A 21280-nucleotide genomic window follows, 5' to 3' on the forward strand; every position below is an offset into this window, starting at 1 on the left:
CGAACCCGTGTCCCCTGCATCGGCAGGCGGACTCTCAACCACTGCGCCACCAGGGAAGCCCTAGAAATGCTTTCTTTATGAATAAGTGTTTGTGTGCCCTATTTTAAGAAATATTTGCATATTCTACAGGTCATGAGTGTGTTCTCTCCGATATCATTTTCTAAAAGTTGTACTGTGTTTCCTTCCATAGTTAGATCTGCAATCCACTTAGAATCAATTTTAGGTATAGTGTGTGGTAGAGTTGAGTCAATGTTTTTTCTTATAGAATCTCATTGACCCAGTACTACCTTTGAAGGAATCATTAGTTTTAAAACCTCCCCAGGTGATTAATGGGCAGCCAGCCACTGCCCTAACACCATCCTAGATGCCCTTCTTCTTTCTCCTCACATTTAATCAGTCACCTGATTAATGCTATCCACCACAGGACTCTAAAATTTCTCTCTTCTCCTATTTCCTTAGGACTCATCTATTACAGTGTTTTCATAACTGGTTTCTCTGTCTCCAGTGGCTCCCCATTTTAGGAAGACCTACTTCTCAGTTTCCCTAAATTGATGATAGGAATCTTTTTTCCAAAATCTAAACCTGATATAATTTGAATTAAAGCCCTTTTGAAGGTCTAGATGTTAAATAACTCTCTGTCAGAAACCTTTGATGGGAGACTCTAAGCTCCTTAGCATGTGATTCAGGGCCCTTCACAGCCTGGTTCCAACTCTGTGGCCTCTTCACATTATTCTGTTTGGCCTTGCACCTCAGCCCCAGACACTTTGAAGTTTCCAAATGCACCAGGCATTGTTATGTGCCTTTGCTCATAGTTGCCATATTCTTGGAATGGCCCTTCCTACCCCTCTGCCTTTACAGCTCACTTTTCCAGAAACCCAGCTCAAATGTCACCTCTTTCATGACCCTTCCTGGCCTTACTCTCCTAGCAGAATTCATTGCTCAATTCTGTGGTGTGAATACATTATAACCTTTTTCACAGTATGGCCCGAGTCTGCCTCAGATCGCGGTGAGTGGATGTGCTCTCTGACTCTCCAACTAGACAATAAGCTCATTGAGGACAGAGACTGGGCCTTGCTTCTCTCAGAGTCTCTCTGGCATAATCCCTCTCAGACAATGAATGTTTTACTCATTTAATCAGTGAAAAAAATCTTTAGAAAGCTGATTTTTTTGGTAAATACCACTTCACTCAGGGCGTGCAAATTCATAATTTTTCTGTATTGGGGGATACATAATTGTTTCCAGTGTCACCTATGTATTGATTTTTATTGATCTTTTTTTATCCCCTTAGGGCTTATAATTTAGCATAGGAGCCCTCTTTTGTTGGGAGAAATGAGAGCCTCTATCCTGATTCCAGGGGATTGTGTGATCAGCTTCTTATCATTTTCCCATAAAGCAGTTTTTCATGGCATAATTGAGAGATGACGTGCTTCCAAAGAGCCAGCATTAATAATGAGTGAATAGAAAATGGGGTCTCACCCTTCTGCACTTTAAAGAATTGGAGTCAGGAGAAATGAAAAGGCCCAGCATCCTCAGAAATCTTAAAATCTCGTGTATGTAAGAGAAACACCAGCCAGATTGCCATCAGCATGACCTGCTCTCCCAATTCATCCTATCAGATCGCAGAGTTAGTGTGTAATTAGATCTTATCAGCAGCCTCTTGCTCCGTTTTAGAGCACAATAAGAGATTGTTGTGCTTTTGAACAAGGAAGTCTTTTCTAAGGATTAGAAAAAATGATATATACAGGAAATTGTATAAAAAAACAAAACTTTTAAATGAAATCATTCAGCCCACAGTTAATAACTAAGCACCTGCTGTATGCTTGGCCCTTTGCTAGAATTCAGTAGGATGTAGTTTCCTAACTTGTATCAGGAAACAGACATGCAGAAAAGAGAGAAAGTATCATGTGAGATATGATCAGTGTATGTACAGGGCATGGTGGAGACATAAAATGAGGGAAGGGTCACGTATACTTGGAGGCATTAGAGGTAAAGGGTAATTGGGAAGGACTGTAGAAAAGATGTGCCTGGTGTTGTGTTGGACAGGTAGACAGAGAGTGGGGTCATTCCAAGAAGAGGGACAGTTCTAGCAACTTCAGGAAACTGCTGAAATTTTCTACGGCTGAAGGCCAGGGCATGCTTTCTTGGAGAAGTCTTCTATCTAAGAAGAACCACCTTAAGTAGGGGAACTTGGAAGAGTTTTAGGAATTATCCATCTGTCTCCTTTTATTTCAACTTTTTATCAGTGAAGAACCTGAGACTCAGAGAGGTAAAGTAACTCATACAAAATCACACAGGGAACTTGCTGGCATGTCTGATACTCATAGAAATAGCCAACATTTATTGAATGTCTATCATGTACCAACATTGTGACATACATTATATCATCTAATCCTTGCATCATCCTAACCTTACAATGAGGGGGAGGTACCATTTTACAAATGAGGAAACTGAGGCCCAGAATCATCCAGCAAGAAATATAGCCAGGATTTGGTCTCAGATAGTCTGACTCCAAAGCCTTTGTCTTAATCCCACCTTGTTAAACTGGCTGTCCTTTCTGGTTTTCTTTCCACAGTTAGCAGCTAACTCCTACCTACAGAGCTGCAGAAATTTATGTCTATCCTGAAAACAGAGTTGCAGAATTGAAATATTTACAATCATTTTTATTGACTTACTTTCAGGGCTCTATCAAGGATAAATCATAAATTTTTGTCAGTTTAGATATTGGACTATCAGCCACTGTGTCAGTCAGAGTTCCATAAGGGAAGCAAAGACATGGTAGATACTATGGACTAAGAGATTTATTAAAGGAACTAGAGCTTGTACAGCTGTAGGAAGATCTGGGTAAATAAAGGCCAAAAAAGTAGAGTTAAGGATCAGAGAAAGTTCACTTACCAATCCTGACCCAGGTAAACAAATTTACAGGAATCTGGAAGGTAGGCAGGCCCAGCTGCTGGAGCAGCACTGCACAGGGCAGCTGGCATTGAAGGCTGTGGAAGACTGTTGTCTCTTCAAGGTTACCACCTCTGTGAGTTTGCAGCAAAAGCTCTGTGGTGGGCCTAGGGGCACTCTTGGTCAGCAGAATCAGCATTCAAGAAGAGCTGGGCACAGAGTATGAAATCGAGGACAAACTGGAACCTGTTTTCACCTCAGCCTTCAGAGTGTATGGCTGCTGCTTTACCTTCGCCTCCCAAATGTGCACAGCCTCACTTTGGACCAATTCTAGCTTGGAAACATGCAGGGGAGGGGTTCTGGGAAATGTAGTTTCCCATACAACGAAGTGGACAGTGGAACACTCCACACACACTTCTAGAAAGAGAACATGGAGGGTAGAAAGGAGTGCTTTCCCCTGTCTCCAATGCCTATGGTGTGTGTCTGTGCTAGTTGCTCTTTTGGCTGTTTATCACTGAATCCTGATAATAACTTTCAGAATTAAATGATTTTTAAGGGATACACAGCTAGCAAGATTTGGAGCCTGGATTTTTACCTGTGTTTGTATGAACCAAAGCTAATGTTTGTTGTAATGCACTATGCTGTTTTCCATGATGGACAAGACCTAATGGTCTGTTTTCCTGTTTGATCATTTGGATTAAGAACTAATTTTTTTTTTTTTTTTTTTTTACACTAAGATTTAGCAGAAGTACTAGGTTTTCAACATTCCCAGTTAGTTACCATGCTAGTTGCTTAGGAGAGACTGAGCAGTGACTCACAGGGACACCACTTTTAGGTCAGAGGAAAATAACACCATTTGGCAGTGTGAGGAGAGCTTCTGTTTTATTCTCTGCAGAGCTTTGACTTCCCTTTGGCTGTGCCCAGAATTAGAAAGCTCTTCAAGGGATGGTACAGATTATGCTTTAGAGTCCAGAGCTGATACAGATTGAGCTTTGACTGCCCATGTTTCTCTTCCTGAAAAGATAGTATAAATTTTTGAGGACAAAAAAGAAACTGCTCCCCCTCCTCTTTTTAACAGAAGACAAAACAACAGAAGCCCTTTGGGGGAATAAATTAGCTTTCTTGGTCATCCTAATTTTGCTTCCTGCTGTTTCAGTTCACCAGATACATTTCCTTCCAGAAATCACCTAGATGTGGACTCATGGAGACCTTGCCTCTGATGGTTTTTTCCTTGATGGCATTTCACCTGTTAATCCTTATTAACTTTTCTCTTCCTAGCCAATTCTCTTTATACCACTGAACATATTTTTCAGCACAACTTTTTGGTGGAAAGACCCTTGAGGTTAGAGCAGTGCCCAGATTGTGAAGATACTGTGAGTAGTTTATGCAGTTCAGCCACTAAATTAGGTCTACTGATGGAAAAAGAAGTGGGAAATATGTTAAATTTAGTACTTCATAATGGAAGTAATATATGCTCATATTATAAAAAAATAAAATTTTTTTAAAGCTTTTTACAAAAAACAGCAGTCCTCCTGGAGTTGCTTCCCCCATTTCCATTTCCCAGAAGCAACACTTTCAAAACCTGTTTGGCTGTTTCTTTGGTTTTTACTTGTCTTGAAACAACATGCTAATGTTGCCTTTGCTTAGTTTTCCAGTTTTCGGTGTTTCAGTTTGCTTCCCATTTTAAAAGATGAGAATCGTTTGCTCTTTTCCTGTTTTCCCATTCTTCCACATCTTTCCCCTCTCTCATTTTTCCAGTATGTTTATAGCATAATTTATGTTGGATCAGTATTCAGTATTTACATTTTATGCCCTTGTAAAACTTGTACAGATCTGAGACATACAGAATAATATGGTTATATTTCTTTTCTTATACAACCTTTTTGCTTTTCCTGGAGTTAATAATTGTTTTAATTTTCAGTTTCTTAACTTTTTGTGTACCTTTCACTGATTCTTTCCCTAACCCTCGGCCACAAATATGAATTTTCTGTCAATACGTTGAAACGTGCTAGGTGTCAGTCATCTTTCAGATACGTATCTGATGCTGCATTCTAGATTGGTTAGTTTGGGTCCCCCCAGAAGTAAACCATGTGCATGGATGTGAGCACAAGTGGTTGATTTAAAAGATTATTCCAGGAAATCCTGTTAGTGGATTAGGAAAGGGGAGGAGGCCAATGAAGGGTGCATTATAAAGCAAGGTACAGTAGTGGACAACTATAACCTGATTCCAGTGGGGATCATGGGGAGCCTATAGTTCCCTTTAGCACATGGCTCCCTGAGCTGCATGCACCTGGTTATGTATAGTGTCAGCTACAGTTGGTGCTCAATGCCTGATGCAAGGATCATCTTGAGATCTCCCTTTATCATCATTTTCACCTCTTTTCTTATACTGGATCCCTTTTTCTAGATCCCTTAACCTGTCCCTTTTCTCAACTGACACCTTTGTTTTGGTAGACTGCCTCTTCCATTGACCTTGGGAAGATAAATTGAAATCTTCCTTGTGTATTTGAAAATGTCATATGTTACTTTTATACTTCATTGATAATTTGAATTTAGGATTATAGATTATTTCCTCCAAAATATTGGAGTCATTGCTTCATTGTTTTCTGAGGAAATTTCTCATGGTGTTCATGGTTTTCTCATGTTCAGTGACCTTCTAATACTTGATACTTTGTGTGTAGCCTACTTTTTCCTCTCTGAAAGGTTTTAGGACTGTCTCTTTATCTCCAGTGTTATGAAATTTCATGTTAATAGTCCTTGGTAGGATCCTTTTATCCATTGTCCTGGGCATTTGATCGACCCTTTCAATCTGGGAATACGTTTGTTATTTCAGAAATTTCTTGAACTTTTAAAAAGAATTTCTTTCCCGTCTATTTCTGTGCTCTTTCTTTTTGGAGCTTCCATTATTCAGCTGCTAGACCTCCTGGACTGATCCTGATTTTATGTTTTCTTTCTGATTTTTTTAATCTCTGGTTTTTTGTTCTACTTTTGGGGGGATTTGCCTCAACTTCATCATCTGTGCTTCTATTGATTTTTTTAAATTTTATGGTTTTATTGAAATTCATATTTAAAGTTAAATTATATTTTAATTTCTAAGAGTTCTCTGTTTCTTTTTTATTTCATTGATAAAGTATCTTAGACACCTAAGAATGTTAATGATAGTTCTTTTTCTTTCCCTGAGTTGTTTGTTTTTTACAATTTCCTTGTTTGTTTTGCCTCTCTCATGTTAGAAACTTTCTTCAAAGTCTGATGTTAGTGGCTAACCTTTTCCTCTTAGGTGTAGAACAGTAAAGCTGAGTCAAGGGAGGGTGCTTATTAACTATTATAGCTTCATTCTGGGGTAATCAGCCTGAAGTTGTTGCATTGGGTGCTTCCAGCTGTGAATATCTGTAGGTCTCTTCTCTTGAGTTGGTTGTATTCCCCAGAGAAGAATCTTCCAGTCTTCTGCCCAGAGGGTTCGAACCTGACTTCCCGTTCTCTAGGGCAGGGCTCCCCAACCCCCGGGCCGCAGACCGGTACAGGTCCGCTGTTAGGAACCAGCAGGAGGTGAGCAGTGGGCGAGCCGTGGAAAAATTGTCTTCCACGAAACCAGTCCCTGGTTCCAAAAAGTTTGGGGACCGCTGCTCTAGGGGACCAGTAGGGGAAGTGTGCTGGCAAGTCTCAGTTCACAGTCTGGACTGGCCCTAAAGCCCTGTTTTCAGTATAGGTCAGGTAGCTTCTCTCTGCAAAAGAACTCTTACTAGATAGCTACACTTTTTATTCTTCATAAAAAAAACAAGTTTTCTAGTTCCCATTCTCTGTTATGATTCAAAAGGCTGTCAGTCATGTGAGCCAAAGGATATGAACAGAGTCTGCTTATGAAAACCACTGCCATGACCGTCTACTAGTTTCTAAGATAGTCTATTTATTCGTTTATTCTTTCCTTCAGCAGTCAAGGTTAAACATCTAATGCGTGTACAGCTTTATGCTAATCCTGTCTGTGAGATATGCAGAGCAGCATACCAGTATCCTGCTCTAATGGGCCAGGGGAGAGATTGCTATTAGGAAGCTGTTTCTGCAGTAAACCCAGTGGGGGCAGGTTGAACTAGAATAGCAAAGGTGGGAAAGTAAAGATGGGGGCTTAGAGAGATTGTAACAATTTGAAAGAAAGGCTAAAGCTACGGCAAATATAAAGATAATGTGAAGGAGAGGAGTTAGGTCCCTTTAGAAGAGAAGAGAAGGGTCCCTAGGGGCACATCTAACTTGGTGAAGCTATCTAGCCCAAGATCATATTATAGGAATTCTAGTGTCTTAAATTTGTGTTCTTCCAGGCTTCCTCTCTGTTTCTTCAAGGACTGCTTTTTAAAAAAAAAAAAAAAATTATTTATTTATTTATTTGGCTGTGCTGGGTCTTAGTTGTGGCACGTGGGGTCTTTTAGTTACGGCATGCAGACTCTTAGTTGCAGCATGCACGCAGGATCTAGTTCCCTGGCCAGGGATCGAACCCAGGCCCCCTGCATTGGGAGCGTGGAGTCTTAACCACTGGACCACCAGGGAAGTTCCTTCAAGTACTGCTTTTAAAAATCATTTAAAAATAATTATGTTAACACTTAAAAATGGTTAATTCAGACATCTGATGATGTTTTTCAAGAACACAGCAGTTTTACGAATCCAAGAGTCTTAAAAATAGTTAATAGCTGTGAATAAATTTAAAAGCTGGTCTCTTCAAATATATGAATCAATAAGTATTTTAGATGATTTGATGAAATAAGCTAATCGAATATGGTTTTCTTCCCCCTTGTGAAAATGTAGAACATATTCAAGATGTTCCTAAGTAATTAATGGAAGAATTGAACAACGTAATCGAACAACATTGAAAATGATAAATTTGAAAATCAGCCACAGTATATTAAACTGTTACAGTTATTTCAGGTAATTGCTTACCGGAAGACAACTCTTAGCAGAACCAAGATCTAAGCACAAATCAGTAACCAAATTTGTAAAAGGAATAAATCTTTAGAGTGTAAAAACAGGACTTGAAGGGATTAACCACCGTGTGTGTTTTCATTACTCGGTTTCTTTGATCTCCATTTATCTTCTTTCCTTCTGTTCATTTGGTACCTCTTATTGTCTGGTGTCTGCTTATTTCAGTTTTATTTGTGCTAATGTTACTCCTTCTCTGTGTTTCCCTGGTACCTTGTGTGTATTAGCTATTATTGCATTTATCACATTTGTTGCCACTGTTTACGTATCTGACACCTCACTCTACTGTGAGCACCTTGGCAGGGACTATGTCTTTCCTGGATTTCAGATATGGCTTATTGTAGAAAAGTCTTTGAATATATACTCTAATTATATCATTCCCCCCAAAAATGTGTCATCATGTGACATTTTCAATTTTTTAAATTTAACGTGTATGATACACTTTTCTATGAGAAGCAAAGTAAAGAAAATGTGAATTTTACATTTTTTCCAGGTACCACCAGGCTTTACATCTGTTAGCATGACTAACTGCTACTCATTATGTGATTCTAAGCTTAAAGATATTTCTCACCCGAAACCTTCTTTGCGATGCCTACTCCTACAGACTAGGGTGATGCTATATACTTTCGTGACTTTCTGTAATCTCCCCACATGACACTTAGTATATACACTTCACTCTAATTGCTTTTAAAATAGACGCTACCCTCAGTTCACTATAAACTTCATAAAGGCAGAGGCCATAGCTGTCTTGTTCATTATAATATCCCTGGGGCAAACTTGGGAGGGTGAGCTCTCATAATAATTCTCTCTGTCTGCAGATTCGACCTTTGAAGCCCAAAGTTTAAATAAAAACCTGTTCAAAACAAATGTTCAAGATGAAATGGCAGCCACTAAATGCTGGAAGTGTGTGCTTTAGCTGTGATTCTATCAGGGGTTTCCAAGCAGATGGAATCCTGGGCATAATTCTAGGTTAATGTACATTCCCAACTCTGTTAATGAACCTGAGAAACCGTAGTATCCTAGCATCAAGTAAATCATTGTCTTTAACAGTGTGCTAATAAAGCTGTTTCTTCCATGAAAACTGGATTTGCCTTCTAGGAATCTTCTTTTATAAAAGTAAAAGCAAAAAAGAAATTGAAATGCTGTCTTTGTGGCACAAAACTAATTTTCAGAAGCAGTTACATGCGAGAATAGTAATTAAGTCTTTTTAATGAACACAATATTTCTGTTCTTCATGGGACTGTTTACTGTTAGAATCTTAGTTGAGAAGTGATTTTGAAAATAGTTCTATTTTATACGTGTTGTAAGTGAAACATGGCATAAGGCCCACACTGCAGGAGTTATCAGTTAATTTCCTACTTCAGTCCATAGGCTCCTAGAACTGAAATAAAAGGTAGAATCCTAAAACTTCGAGATCACATAATCCCATAGATTTTGAAGTGCTTTCTGTGGGCCACCCAGATCCACAGAGGGACTGAAGGGCCACAGCAATGAAGAGAGTATCAGAAAAGGCACAGGAGTAGATTATGGACTTGAGGACACGGGGAGGGGGAAGGGTAAGCTGGGACGAAGTGAGAGAGTGACATGGACATATATACACTACCAAATATCAAATGGATAGCTAGTGGGAAGCAGCTGCATAGCACAGAGAGATCAGCTTGGTGCTTTGTGACCACCTAGAGGGGTGGGATAGGAAGGGTGGGAGGGAGGGAGACGCAAGAGGGAGGAGATATGGGGATATATGTATATGTATAGCTGATTCACTTTGTTATACAGCAGAAACTAACACACCATTGTAAAGCAATTATACTCCAATAAAGAGGTTAAAAAAATAAAATAAAAAAGGAAAAGGCACAGGAAGACGGGCAAGATGGTATCTTCACCCGGAAGAGCTTTGCCTTTTCTATTAAATTCCTCCCGAGATTTTGAGAGAAAGGGAGAGTTTAGCGATTAAAAGAGCAGGTGTGTGTTTATCTGTGGACCAAGCTGCACATATTGCAGATGAAGACATTGGTGGAGGGGCAATTTTCAGTAGCTGAGCTGGTTTAGAGACCGGTGAAGGCCCTACTCCCCACCCAGCCCTGTCCCTTCTACATCACGTTGCCTGCTTTGGAAGTCTCTTATCTCTTTGTCTCCAGCTTCCAGAGCTAAACTCAGCATGATCAACACCATGTCAAAAATCCGTGGCCAGGAGAAAGGGCCAGGCTATCCTCAGGCAGAAGCACTGCTGGCAGAGGCCATGCTCAAGTTTGGAAGAGAGCTTGGAGATGATTGCAACTTCGGTAATGTATGCTTCCTCACATTTTCATTTTTCATTTGTCCGTGGGGATTTTAGTGCCACTAAGAAAACCCTGTAGGAAATAATCCAAACCATTTTATATTTTGATTCTCAATTTTAGGTCTTGTCCACATGGGCCCCAAATTTGTTTTCAGAGTCGTTTCATCATTTTTGGTGTCATTTGTCTTAGGAATTTTATTTATTTTCTTTTTTCCTAATGAGATCCCATCATTACAGTAGCTGGGTGACACATCCAGATGCCTGGACATTTACCATTGCACGTGTCTGGCGGTAACCAGAGTGTTGGGACAGAGGAAACTGTCACAATCAGCATGAGTCAACACCCTACCCCATGAGCTTTCTCTTTGCTCCCTGCTCTTCCATATAGGATACCTAATTTGACTACCCCAGGTGAATTCCTTCACCCCTCTCTCCTTTGACCCTCAGCTGCCATACTAACCACCTTCTGTTTTCACTCCTTCACAATGTGAGGTCACAGCACATGACTGTCCTTCCTGATTGAGCCCAGCTCTCTGTTCCTGGTGTTTGCTTTTGCTGAATGTGCTGGCCTTAATGAGGTCTCCTCTAAGGGAAAGCAAGCCCTTACAAAGGAGGGTAGGGAGCTTCCAAATTGCTTTTTAAAGGAAAAGCAAAATTTTATGTTCTTTATAATAAGGGGTCCCTCTACCACCCATTGGGGGCATTGAGTCTGTTGTACTCAGTGAACTTTCATGTACTGTCTCAGGTGGAAACTACACTGATCTCCAGAGGGCATTGTATGCTCTCTGTTGTCTTGGTTGTCTTCAGAAGACAGACAGTAATCCCAGGTTTTTCGTCTGTGATGGGTGCTGTTATTGCAAGTGCATTTCACCTTCACCTTTGTTCTTTAACGAGTACAAGTGCTTAGTTATCCCCTTGCAGGCCCAGCGCTTGGTGATGTGGGGGAGGCCATGCGGGAACTCTCGGAGGTGAAGGACTCTTTGGACATGGAAGTGAAGCAGAACTTCATTGACCCCCTTCAGAATCTTCATGACAAAGATCTGAGGGAAATTCAGGTATCTGCAGCTAGTTATTTGGGAAGTGGGCAGTTGGAATTGTACAGATGCAGGTGCCCTTCTCCTTTAGGAAACATTTTTGAAAGCTTACCGTGCGTGTTGTCAGCACTGAGCATGTGGATTGCAAAACAATCCGGCATGATAAATTGAGAGAAACCAGAAATGCAGTACTTTTAGCCCCAATATTATGCTGACTGTGCCACTCCTGAGTATTATATTTGACTTCTCCACATTCAATTTTCAAGTTTTTTCAAGTTTTTTTGTCCATGAGGGTAATATCCTTTCCCTGATAATACAATTTTCTTTATTATTCTATGGTTTTCTGGGGGCGATTTCACCTTCTAAAATGCTAACTGTACCAGTTGTTAGCTTAAATACATAATTATTCTATTACTCTGTAAACATGTGTTTTCATATTATCGTAATGTTTGTTAGGATTGAGGAAGAACCCAACTATCCTCTTTCTAAAACATGTAGAAGAGTTTAGCTATTCCAAATAGTAAACTTCAACTGGCTTTACCTAGAACTAGGTGTGTAATGTTTGCTCATTCATTCTTTTAACAAATATTTGTTGAACTTGTCTGGAATTTGATTTTCTTGACTGTAAAATGAAGTGCCATAACGTGAAGTCTCCCTGATCTCCTTATTCTAGCTTAAATCTCCTTCAGCCCTACCACCGGCTCAAGGTCACAGAGTTAGTATGTGGCAGACTCACTCCAAATCTAACATGTAACCCTGCCTCCAGTACTCTACCCTGCAGCTGACTGCAAGTTCAGATGTTTTAAAAGAATATACCTTCCAAAGATAGGCACGTTTAGTTTGGATCAGGTCATGGATTGGAGGCAGGGTGTACGGTGGGCGGGAAGGTCGAGGATATTCTTCCTCCTTCCTTCTCATTTCTTCACCACTCCCAACTCTGTTTCCGTTTCCTTCCCTTTTACTCCTTGCACACCCAGGATCAAGGAAAGTCTAGCGTTTTCTCCCACCCATTAGTAGCGAAACACTGCTGCTCATAGGACAAAAATACTTTGTAGCGTATGGTGTTAGGTCCCTTCCAAGTTAGGTCTTATTACTAAGTGTCATCATCTGTTAGATGGGAGACTTAAATTAATCCATGATTCTCCTAAAGCTACATCAGTCAACTAGGGTTAGTGTTGAGACATAGATTCCTAGGCCTCAGCCCTGGATATTCTAATTCAGGTGATCAATTCCTAGGCCTCAGCCCTGGATATTCTAATTCAGGTGATCAAGAATCCATATTTTTAATAAGCATCTTAGGTGATTCTAACACTGGATTACCTCAAAGATAAATCCTTTCCAGCTCTAATGTTCTATGATATGAAAAGGAAGAATACCATGCTATCTCACTTCATTTCAAGGAAAGCATTTTTCCTCTGCCTTCCCATGAGATACCATTTCCCTTGAAGATGGGGACTTGTAAGCCCCACATACCTGTGCTTTCCAAATGTGTAGGGTGTGTACACACATTCCTGGCTTCTGTTGGGATGGAGAGGGATATATTCCACTTTAGCTTTGACCCAGCAGGGGTAGAAAATAAAAGGTATTGGCATTTCCCACAATTTCTTTCTTGCTATTAATTATTTTTAAAGATGTTTACCAACATAAATGTTTTTAGCATTTGGAAGCGTTTGCCCCAGTGATGCAGGTTTCTTTATTTTTCTGGTGACATGATGTTTTAGAACTTAGCCTGTCTTATTTTGGAAGCTAATAGGCATGATGGGGAAGTGAGCTGTAAATAGGCCTTTTCCGTACATCCTTTCAAAGCATATTCCCGCCCTTGACTTTTTCAGCATCATTTAAAGAAGTTGGAGGGTCGACGCCTGGACTTTGATTACAAGAAGAAACGACAAGGCAAGATTCCAGATGAAGAGCTACGTCAGGCTCTGGAGAAATTTGATGAGTCTAAAGAAATTGCTGAGTCAAGCATGTTCAATCTCTTAGAGATGGATGTGAGTGACTCTCCTGTGGTTTTTAATTTAGCTTTGGCTTTGAGGCACAAGATTAATGTGTTAAAGGGTTATGTAATTTAAAATGTTAATGACTGTACTGTGTGGCGAGAACTTCAGTAGATGGTTATTCTTTTAAACTATTTAAAATTATAAAGTAGACTGAGAAATGGTGAAGCTTTTTCTATATTCCTATAGTTTGATTTAACTAGATTTTTGTCTGCTAATGATCTTAAAGTATTATAAATAGTGGGGAGATAAAGAATGTTTCTGATGATCTATAGCAGTCCAATCGCTTAAGCAAATACTCTGCTGAAATGTGAAATGTAAGGCAGATTGACTTCAGATTAAATAAGAATATCAGTCAAGTAAAATGTATTCAGAAGTGAGTGTCCAACATAGATGGTTAAGATGATATTTTCTTTCCAAAGATGATTTCAATTGAGATTGACGATTGTAGCGTAGATACTACATTTGGGACATAGATGAGATAGTTTAAAAGTTGGCTTCACATTTTCAGAGTGCTGAATTACTATTCATGGCTTTAGAACTTACATTCCGACCGCTCATGTCATAAAACCTGTTAACCAGCTTTCCTGTCCTTGCTTATCCCCACCTCCGGCCCCATCAGTTGCTGACCAACTTCTGCCAAGATATTTACAGAGCCTTTATGTACTTATCACCCCCCCCGACTGGTGACAGGGGAGGCACGTTGAACATATCCAGACTTTCACACTATCCAGAGACAGTGTCAGAGTGTGTGTTTATGTAAAACAACGTGTCCACCTAACTACTGAAGAGGAACACCGTGGGTATGAGGGTGACCCGAATCACAGTGTTCCTTCCCTTCACCCAGGACCCTACCCCACCCCAAAACCCATGGGGCAGCATTGCCTCTGGTAACTCAGAGGCCATTATTCAGCTGGATCACAACACAAGACGCAACATGAAGAGTAACCAAAGATGCTTAGAATATTAGAGCTGGAATGAACCCAAGATGTCACTTGACTCAGCCCTTTTACATTGCAGATGAGGGTCAGAGAGAACAAAAGATTTTCCATCATACCACCCTGTCTCCCATAGTGCTTCATGTGAGAAATCAATACCCACATTTTTATTAACAGCACTAATATTGACTTGGCATGAAGTTATAGAGAGCAAAGAATGTTCTAGGCAGTGCATCTTTTGTCCTATAGGAAATCAATAAAATAAGCCAAATCCTAATCAGAAGGTTGCAGCTAAGCATGAGACTGTTTGATGAGAGTTATGTCATCTTCAGGAGGATTCTGACTAAAGTTTCTTCTCATAGCACTAGAATTTCCAAACACAGGGATACTTTCTTATCCTTAATCAGTTTGTAACCTGCAAAACTATCTGTCGGTCAGCCTGGCTCACCACACAGTCATGGGCATCACTGAGCACTGGTCCGTGTGTCCGGGGTAGCTGTGTCATGTGGACTGGGCACTAGCAGCTGGTTAAGGACAGTAACCTGGTAACTAAGGTGTGATTCCCCCGTTGATCTGCAGATCGAACAGGTGAGCCAGCTGTCTGCGCTCATCCAAGCACAGCTGGAGTACCATAAGCAGGCAGTCCAGATCCTGCAGCAAGTCACAGTCAGACTGGAAGAAAGGTATTTTGTAGTTCCCTGCATTCTCCATTTTCTTGCTATGAAATGGTGTATAAAAAAGTGGAAATATTAGAATACATTCGAAGAAAAACTTCCACCAAAATTCCTGCTGATCCTACAAAGACACCTTATGGACCATTTGTTTTGATTTTATATTGTCTTGGGCTTTGTTTTACTTTGTTTGGTTGAATCTAGTCTTGTGTTTATGAGAGCTAAATACTTAGGGAGTATTTTGGATGCCACAGATGGGACACCAGGACTCTACTAATGATAATGGATGTGATTTGCTGAGCAGCTGTTCTGTGTGGGTATTGAAAGTATATCATCATCAATCATATCAGAGCCCTGTAAACCAAGTATTGTTAGCCTCACCTAACAGAGCAGCAAACTGGGGCTCAGGGTCACACAGCGGTGCAACAGGGGTTCACGTTTAAGCATAACCTATTGGAAAGCCTGTGTCGTTCCATACCTTGTATTTCTCTGAATGGTGACGAGGTCCATCAGAGGGTGCTGCTTTCTTATGTCTGTTCCACCTCCTCAGATGGGCCTCATAGGCAGGCTGGGTGGTTTAATTCATGAACGAGTCTCCCTGGAGCTGCAGGACACAGCCTGCACAGCTGTATGCGGTAGCCCTGTGCTATATCATATGTGTTATTTTAGTTAAACTAAATGCATGTACATCAAAGGATTGCCTCAGCAGCTTTTATTCTCAGCTCATGGCCAGAGTCGACTCTCATAGCTGATGATTTGGCTATAGATGCACAAGGCAGCCTCCAATTATGGTGCTGTATTACGGGAAATGACCTCACCCGTTTCCATCTGGCCAGCCTCTTCCTCTCCTCAGTATCTTCCTTGACTAGTGCTTGGATTGTTCATCTTTCCTCAGTGCACCCTTGTGGAATTATGTGTAACACTCTGAAGCCTCTAGAATGGTTTAAAACCACGCACTTCCACATACTAAAGAAATATTATATGTCTTTGTGACATCTGTTGAGCATGAAGGCCACTTTTCTTTTTTTCCTCTGAAATATGTTCAAAGCCACTGTCATTCTGCAATCGCCATACCCTAAACTCCCCCCACCCTTGCAAATCTGCTGTTCACTTTGCTTCGTGAACACCTGAAGCTGTGGAAAGTACTTCCGGGTGTGCAGAATACATTTACTGCCTGTACCTTTCCACCTTTCTCCCGTCTCCCTTGGATTCTCTCCCCCTTCCTCTGTGCTGTTCCCAGAGCACACAGTATTTCCCCCTTTCCTCCCTCCATACCTTCTCAAGCTCTACAAGAAATAACTTTCTTCTGAAAACAGCTGTTCATCTAGAAATGACTCCTACCTATCTTTTACCTTTTTTCCTTAAACCTTCTCCAACTTCCCCACTCCTCACCACCCCCAGCTCCACCCCTGGGTTCCTGTGGCATTTTGTCCTATCTCCATAGCAGCACTTACTACAGTTGACAGTCATCAGTTGTTTATGTTCTGTCTCCCCTCCAGGCCATAAGCTGCTTGAGGGTAGGAACTGTGACTTATTCATCTTTGAGTTCCTGGCACCTAGCACCCTGCATACTTGCAAAGTGAGCTCTGAGTAGATGAGGGAGAAAGTGAGAGGAAGGATGAAGACAGTGAGGGTATAACCACAGAGGGTGTGACCACAGCACTAAAATGGAGACAGACACAGATAAGAAAACTAAGGGTCCTTTTCAGATTTCCCATCCTCCACAATGGTAGGTTGGTGGGTGACCTAAGCATTTTCAGGATTGTATTGCTCTTCTTTTTCTTCTTAATTGGCTGCGTACTCTACCCCCCTTTTTCTTTTTAATGCAGAATAAGACAAGCTTCATCTCAGCCTAGAAGGGAATATCAGCCTAAACCTCGAATGAGCCTGGAGTTTACAACTGGGGACAGCACTCAGCCCAATGGGGGCCTCTCCCACACGGGCACTCCCAAACCTGCAGGTAAGGAGCAGAGGCCTGCAGAACCCATTCCCCAGGCCTGGGTACACCCCACTGACACTCTTCCAGAAATTCTAGGAGCAGTCCAATCTGTCTGCATAAGGAATCTAGTATAATATATTTCTTACAGGATGGTTTTGTCAGGTAGAAACTCTTAAAGGAGTTCCTTCTTGTCTCATTGATTATCTCTTCCCCTCCTTTACTCTCTCTCCTCTATAAGACTTTCTTTGTAAGTCCCTTTTATCTGTCACTGTCCATCATCAGCACATCCTTAACTGTTCTAACAAACACATCTGATTTTGACCCTCCTTTGTGGTCTTACAGTTACCTTAACATGTGAGTTTAGTTGTAGGAATGTCATCTTTTCTTCCTGTTATTCTGCTTCTGTGATTCCTGCCTGCATGAGGAATCGTGCTCCTGGGAAGTGCGTGCCCACATACACTCACTTATAACCCACAGACAGCAAGCAGCTCCAGGAACTTGCTGAGTTGGATTTCTTGAGTCACAGAAACCTGTGGGTGAATATATTTGTAGATGAATATATTCTGAGTCTCAGCATCTGCTAGACTTCCCTCCTTTCCCCACCCTCCAGCCAGTTCATCGTGCTGTGGTAAGAGGTTGGTACAATGAAAGCTAAAACTCATTTTCTATCAGGAATATTGATGTATACCCAGTCATGTATTCTTTTAGGTGGTACGACTGCTCCCCACCCCCTAGACACAGATCAGATTAAAACCTGTGCTTGAAATATATTCAACCTTGGTAATCTTCTTGGTTGAAGAACAGGAACTATCTTATACTGGATATGGGTTTTAAGGATATGCAGCTTTCTCCTGTTTTCCCTGCATCCCCAGTGCTTGATGTTCTACAGTAGGAAACGTAGATGCTCTCAGGAGACCATGAAGGAAAAAAGTGAGGTGTGTGATGACAGTTGGAGTTCTCTGCCCCTTGCGCTTAGCTCTGCTGCTCAGAGCCTTCAGTGTGCGGATAAACAGCAGTGGTTTTTAGAAGTTACCTGGTTCCAAGGACTAGTCATCTAAGTTATAGGTAACCTGCTTCCCCCTGCTCAAAAACCAGTCACATATTTCACTTTTCTTTTGGAGATTCATTAATTTGCTTTCTCTAAGGAAAAAAAAAATGCATTGTTCCCCTTCAAAGCCATCTAGATGGCATGGAGCTGTATGCACTTGTCTGCGTCGATATACATATGTGTGTGCCTGCTGTGTTAATATATTTGCTCATTTAACATAGATCCCTTTTAAGCTATGATCCCATCCTTCATTATTTAACTAAAGGAAGAATATATTATTTTTTCCATGCCATAGCTCTGATGCACACCTCATATTTATATAGGCAATATATAATGCAAAGGTGTAAATTATATCATTTTTATATAATCTCATTTAATAGCCAGAGTAGTACTGTGAAAAGTGAGTTCTACTGTTAGTTCCAATTTTAGACAAAGAACCTGAGAGCAAAGTGCCTTATGCAAGGTCACAGAGAGTAAGAACTTGAACCCAGTGTTTTATATTGTCTTATTTTTACTACATTACAGCGGTTTCCAGAGGCTGGTGGTGGGGGGGGCGTCTTCATTTTTAAAAAGTGAGAACTGCATTGTTATTCTGAAGTTGTAAAGTTTTGCTCGTGTAATAAACTCTATTATTTCACATGTGCAGAGATCTTAAAGTGCTAGCATGGAAAGAATTCTGGCCATGCTTCATTTTGAACCTAAATCTCGTTAATACTCCTTAAGTCATTGGGTCTCCCATCTCTGGGCACTGTTAGCAAGGCCAACCTGATGAACTGTGTTGTACATATCACAAGGATAGATGTGGCCAATTTTTCGTACTGGGAATAGAAACAGCAATTCAACAACTTCAAGAAACATGAGAAAGCTTCTGAAGACTGCTAGAGGGCAAGGTGCCATGCAACAGACACTGGGGACCAGTAGCAAGAGGAAGCTTCAGCGGGAAGAGGAGTGAGGGAGGAACCGAGGGGGACAGCAAGCTGGGCAGGTGCAGCAGGAGGTAGATATGTGCATTAAATTCCCCTTGTCTTTCTGTGTTCTTCTCTCCTGCTCTTACTCCCAGGTGCCCCAATGGATCAGCCCTGCTGCCGAGCTCTGTACGACTTTGAACCTGAAAATGAAGGGGAGTTGGGTTTTAAAGAGGGTGATATCATCACACTCACTAACCAGATTGATGAGAACTGGTATGAGGGGATGCTCCATGGCCAGTCAGGCTTCTTCCCCATCAATTATGTGGAGATTCTGGTTGCTCTGCCCCATTAGGATGTTATGCTGGCTGGCTCACCTCTTCTTGAACCAGATAGTTAAGTTTAACCACTGCTTTGGTAATGCTGCTTACAACACATCCCAAGTGCAGGCTGCAGTGGTCCAAGTCATCAAGCCCCACTGAGTATGTTTCGTTGACTTGTGTGATCCCACGAGAGTCATGGTGATGGATGGTATCTTCTTAGCCTGGTGGGCATGGCATGTGCTTTTTAAATACCATCTGAGACCAGCCAGAAGTCACAGAACTGCTGTTTACACAGTTCTCAGGAGGATGTGGCTTCCTAGAATATGACCATCAGCCACATCACAGATAAACCATCCTGCCGAAGATATTATCTACCACCCGGGGCCATCTCAGGGTCTCGGGTTCTCCATTTAAATAGAGGAGAAAGTTCTCGTTTTCACATTGACCGCTCCCAAACATGTGGGCCACAGTATTGTCAAAGAAAGCCTCCCTCACCAGCAAATTGCCTTCTGGTCTGAATGAGTGAGTCCCTTGATGCTCTCAATATAAAAGTGTTGAGTGTGGGTTCAAAGCGTTCTCTGAGAACAGTCACCTTTGTTGCACAGCTTATGCCTGTTTCTGAGGTACAGCCGGTTTTCTTCCCTCCCTGCTATTAAAGCCAGAGGGGGATTCCCATTTTATTTCTAAGTAAGACAGTTAGCAGTCAGCATATTGAGGGAGGAGCTGAAGAGGAGATTCTCCATTATGAGGAACTGGGAAGAGATCTGGTTTCCAAGCTTAAATTTCTTGCTGTACAGAAACCATGTATATATACAGGGCATTTCTGAAGGTACATGGACAGGGGAACAAATATTTTCACTTCAGTCTTATTTATGAATTACATGTTTCGTGAATCCATTTGGTATAGAGACACAAGAAGAAAAACACTAGAAACCGTTTTCCCACTAGTTCATAGACCAGGAAACAGTAACTATCTTCCCACTCCACTTTCACCTTGTGTTCTTTGAACATCATTTGTGCATATTCTGCCCTCAATGAGGACCAAATAAAGATGATTTTTGTGCTTAGCAGTTTGAGATGTGTGGCTGCATATGCAAAACTCTTTCCCAATTCAGTCATGACTTTTATTTCTGTCCCTTCTATCTCCTCTTCATTTTGTGTGTACAGTGCTGTGCGTAAACTTATGAGTGGTTTTCTTCGTTTATTTTTTTTTTTTGGTTTTTTTTGTATCAGTCATTAAAGTCCTGTTAGGCATCCAGAGTTCTATTTATCTAGCTGTACAGGTTCTTTCAGAGGTTTAATGTGCTGCTTTGGATGTGCCACCTGCAGTAGTGGATCATGTGGAGTGAAAGGCAAATCTTACTGCTTAATGTATAAACTCTTAACCACAGGAAGCGTCGCTGTTTCCAATAAATATTGCTGAAGACAGAACCAAAGGCTCTGGTCCTTTATTTTGTGTCAGTTCTCTGGGTCCAACAGTGGGTGGACTAGTCTTCATTGCCTTCTGATACAACCAAAGCAGACCTGGTTCCAACCTCAGACCTACTTCTCTGTATGCAGGGGAAGTTCCATTATCAAGAAGCGAGTTAGCCTGGACACTGGTAACTTATTGGTAACCCAGGGAAGGAGGAGATTTGAAAAAGAAGATAAGAAAGTGGAGAGAAGAGGTCTTCTAGAAGTTAAATGAGATAGCATCATGGTGATATAATCAGAAGAATGTAATATTCAGAGGAGCAAATAAAATGTATCATTTCAATCAGTCTTTTGTTTTCTTTCATGCTTAAAGAGAAAGGAATAGACGTGGAAATACAGACTGGCCAAAAGGTGGCCGCCTTTTCTCTTGGTGTATATATGGGGGGAGGGGTAGGTAGGTGGAGGGAGGGGAGCAGTGCATACAGAATATGTATTTCCTGAGCTCCTGAGAAAATAAACATGTTCTTTATGTACTGGGTGCCCTTTGTATTCTTCCATGTTGAGGCCAATAGTCCAAATGTTCTAATCTAAAACAAATTGTTTTAATCAAATATACCAGGTTCACGTATATACTGTCTGTGAACTGCTCTAACATGAAAATAATATTTCTGCTAGCTATGAGTTAGAGTATTACAGATCAATTCTTCAAACCAATTTAAAGAAGAAATTACCAATGACGTTATTGTGAATGGGGAAAATCCAGAAGAGTCACAGATAAACTATTAGACTCAATAAGTAAATTTAATAGGATTACTGGGTATACAATCAATATCCAAAAAATGTTTATATACCAGTAACAGTCAATTAGAAAAAAGTAATTAAA

The 21280-nt window shown here is 41.0% G+C and overlaps 1 protein-coding gene across 1 annotated transcript in view; it reads left to right on the top strand.

Moving 5' to 3' along the window:
• The window catches only part of SH3GL2 (SH3 domain containing GRB2 like 2, endophilin A1), a 200464-nt gene extending 180049 nt beyond the window's left edge, over positions 1-20415 (top strand). Inside the window, exons 4-9 of the mRNA XM_024126845.1 lie at positions 9990-10133; positions 11051-11184; positions 12996-13154; positions 14678-14781; positions 16599-16729; positions 18817-20415. Of these exons, the coding sequence (XP_023982613.1) occupies positions 9990-10133; positions 11051-11184; positions 12996-13154; positions 14678-14781; positions 16599-16729; positions 18817-19016 (872 nt within the window). The 3' untranslated portion in view covers positions 19017-20415. The remainder of the gene's footprint in view (positions 1-9989; positions 10134-11050; positions 11185-12995; positions 13155-14677; positions 14782-16598; positions 16730-18816) is intronic.
• Positions 20416-21280: the final 865 nt, after the last annotated feature.

The sequence above is a fragment of the Physeter macrocephalus genome, chromosome 9, assembly GCF_002837175.3.
Source record: "Physeter macrocephalus isolate SW-GA chromosome 9, ASM283717v5, whole genome shotgun sequence".
NCBI classification, from domain to species: domain Eukaryota; kingdom Metazoa; phylum Chordata; class Mammalia; order Artiodactyla; family Physeteridae; genus Physeter; species Physeter macrocephalus.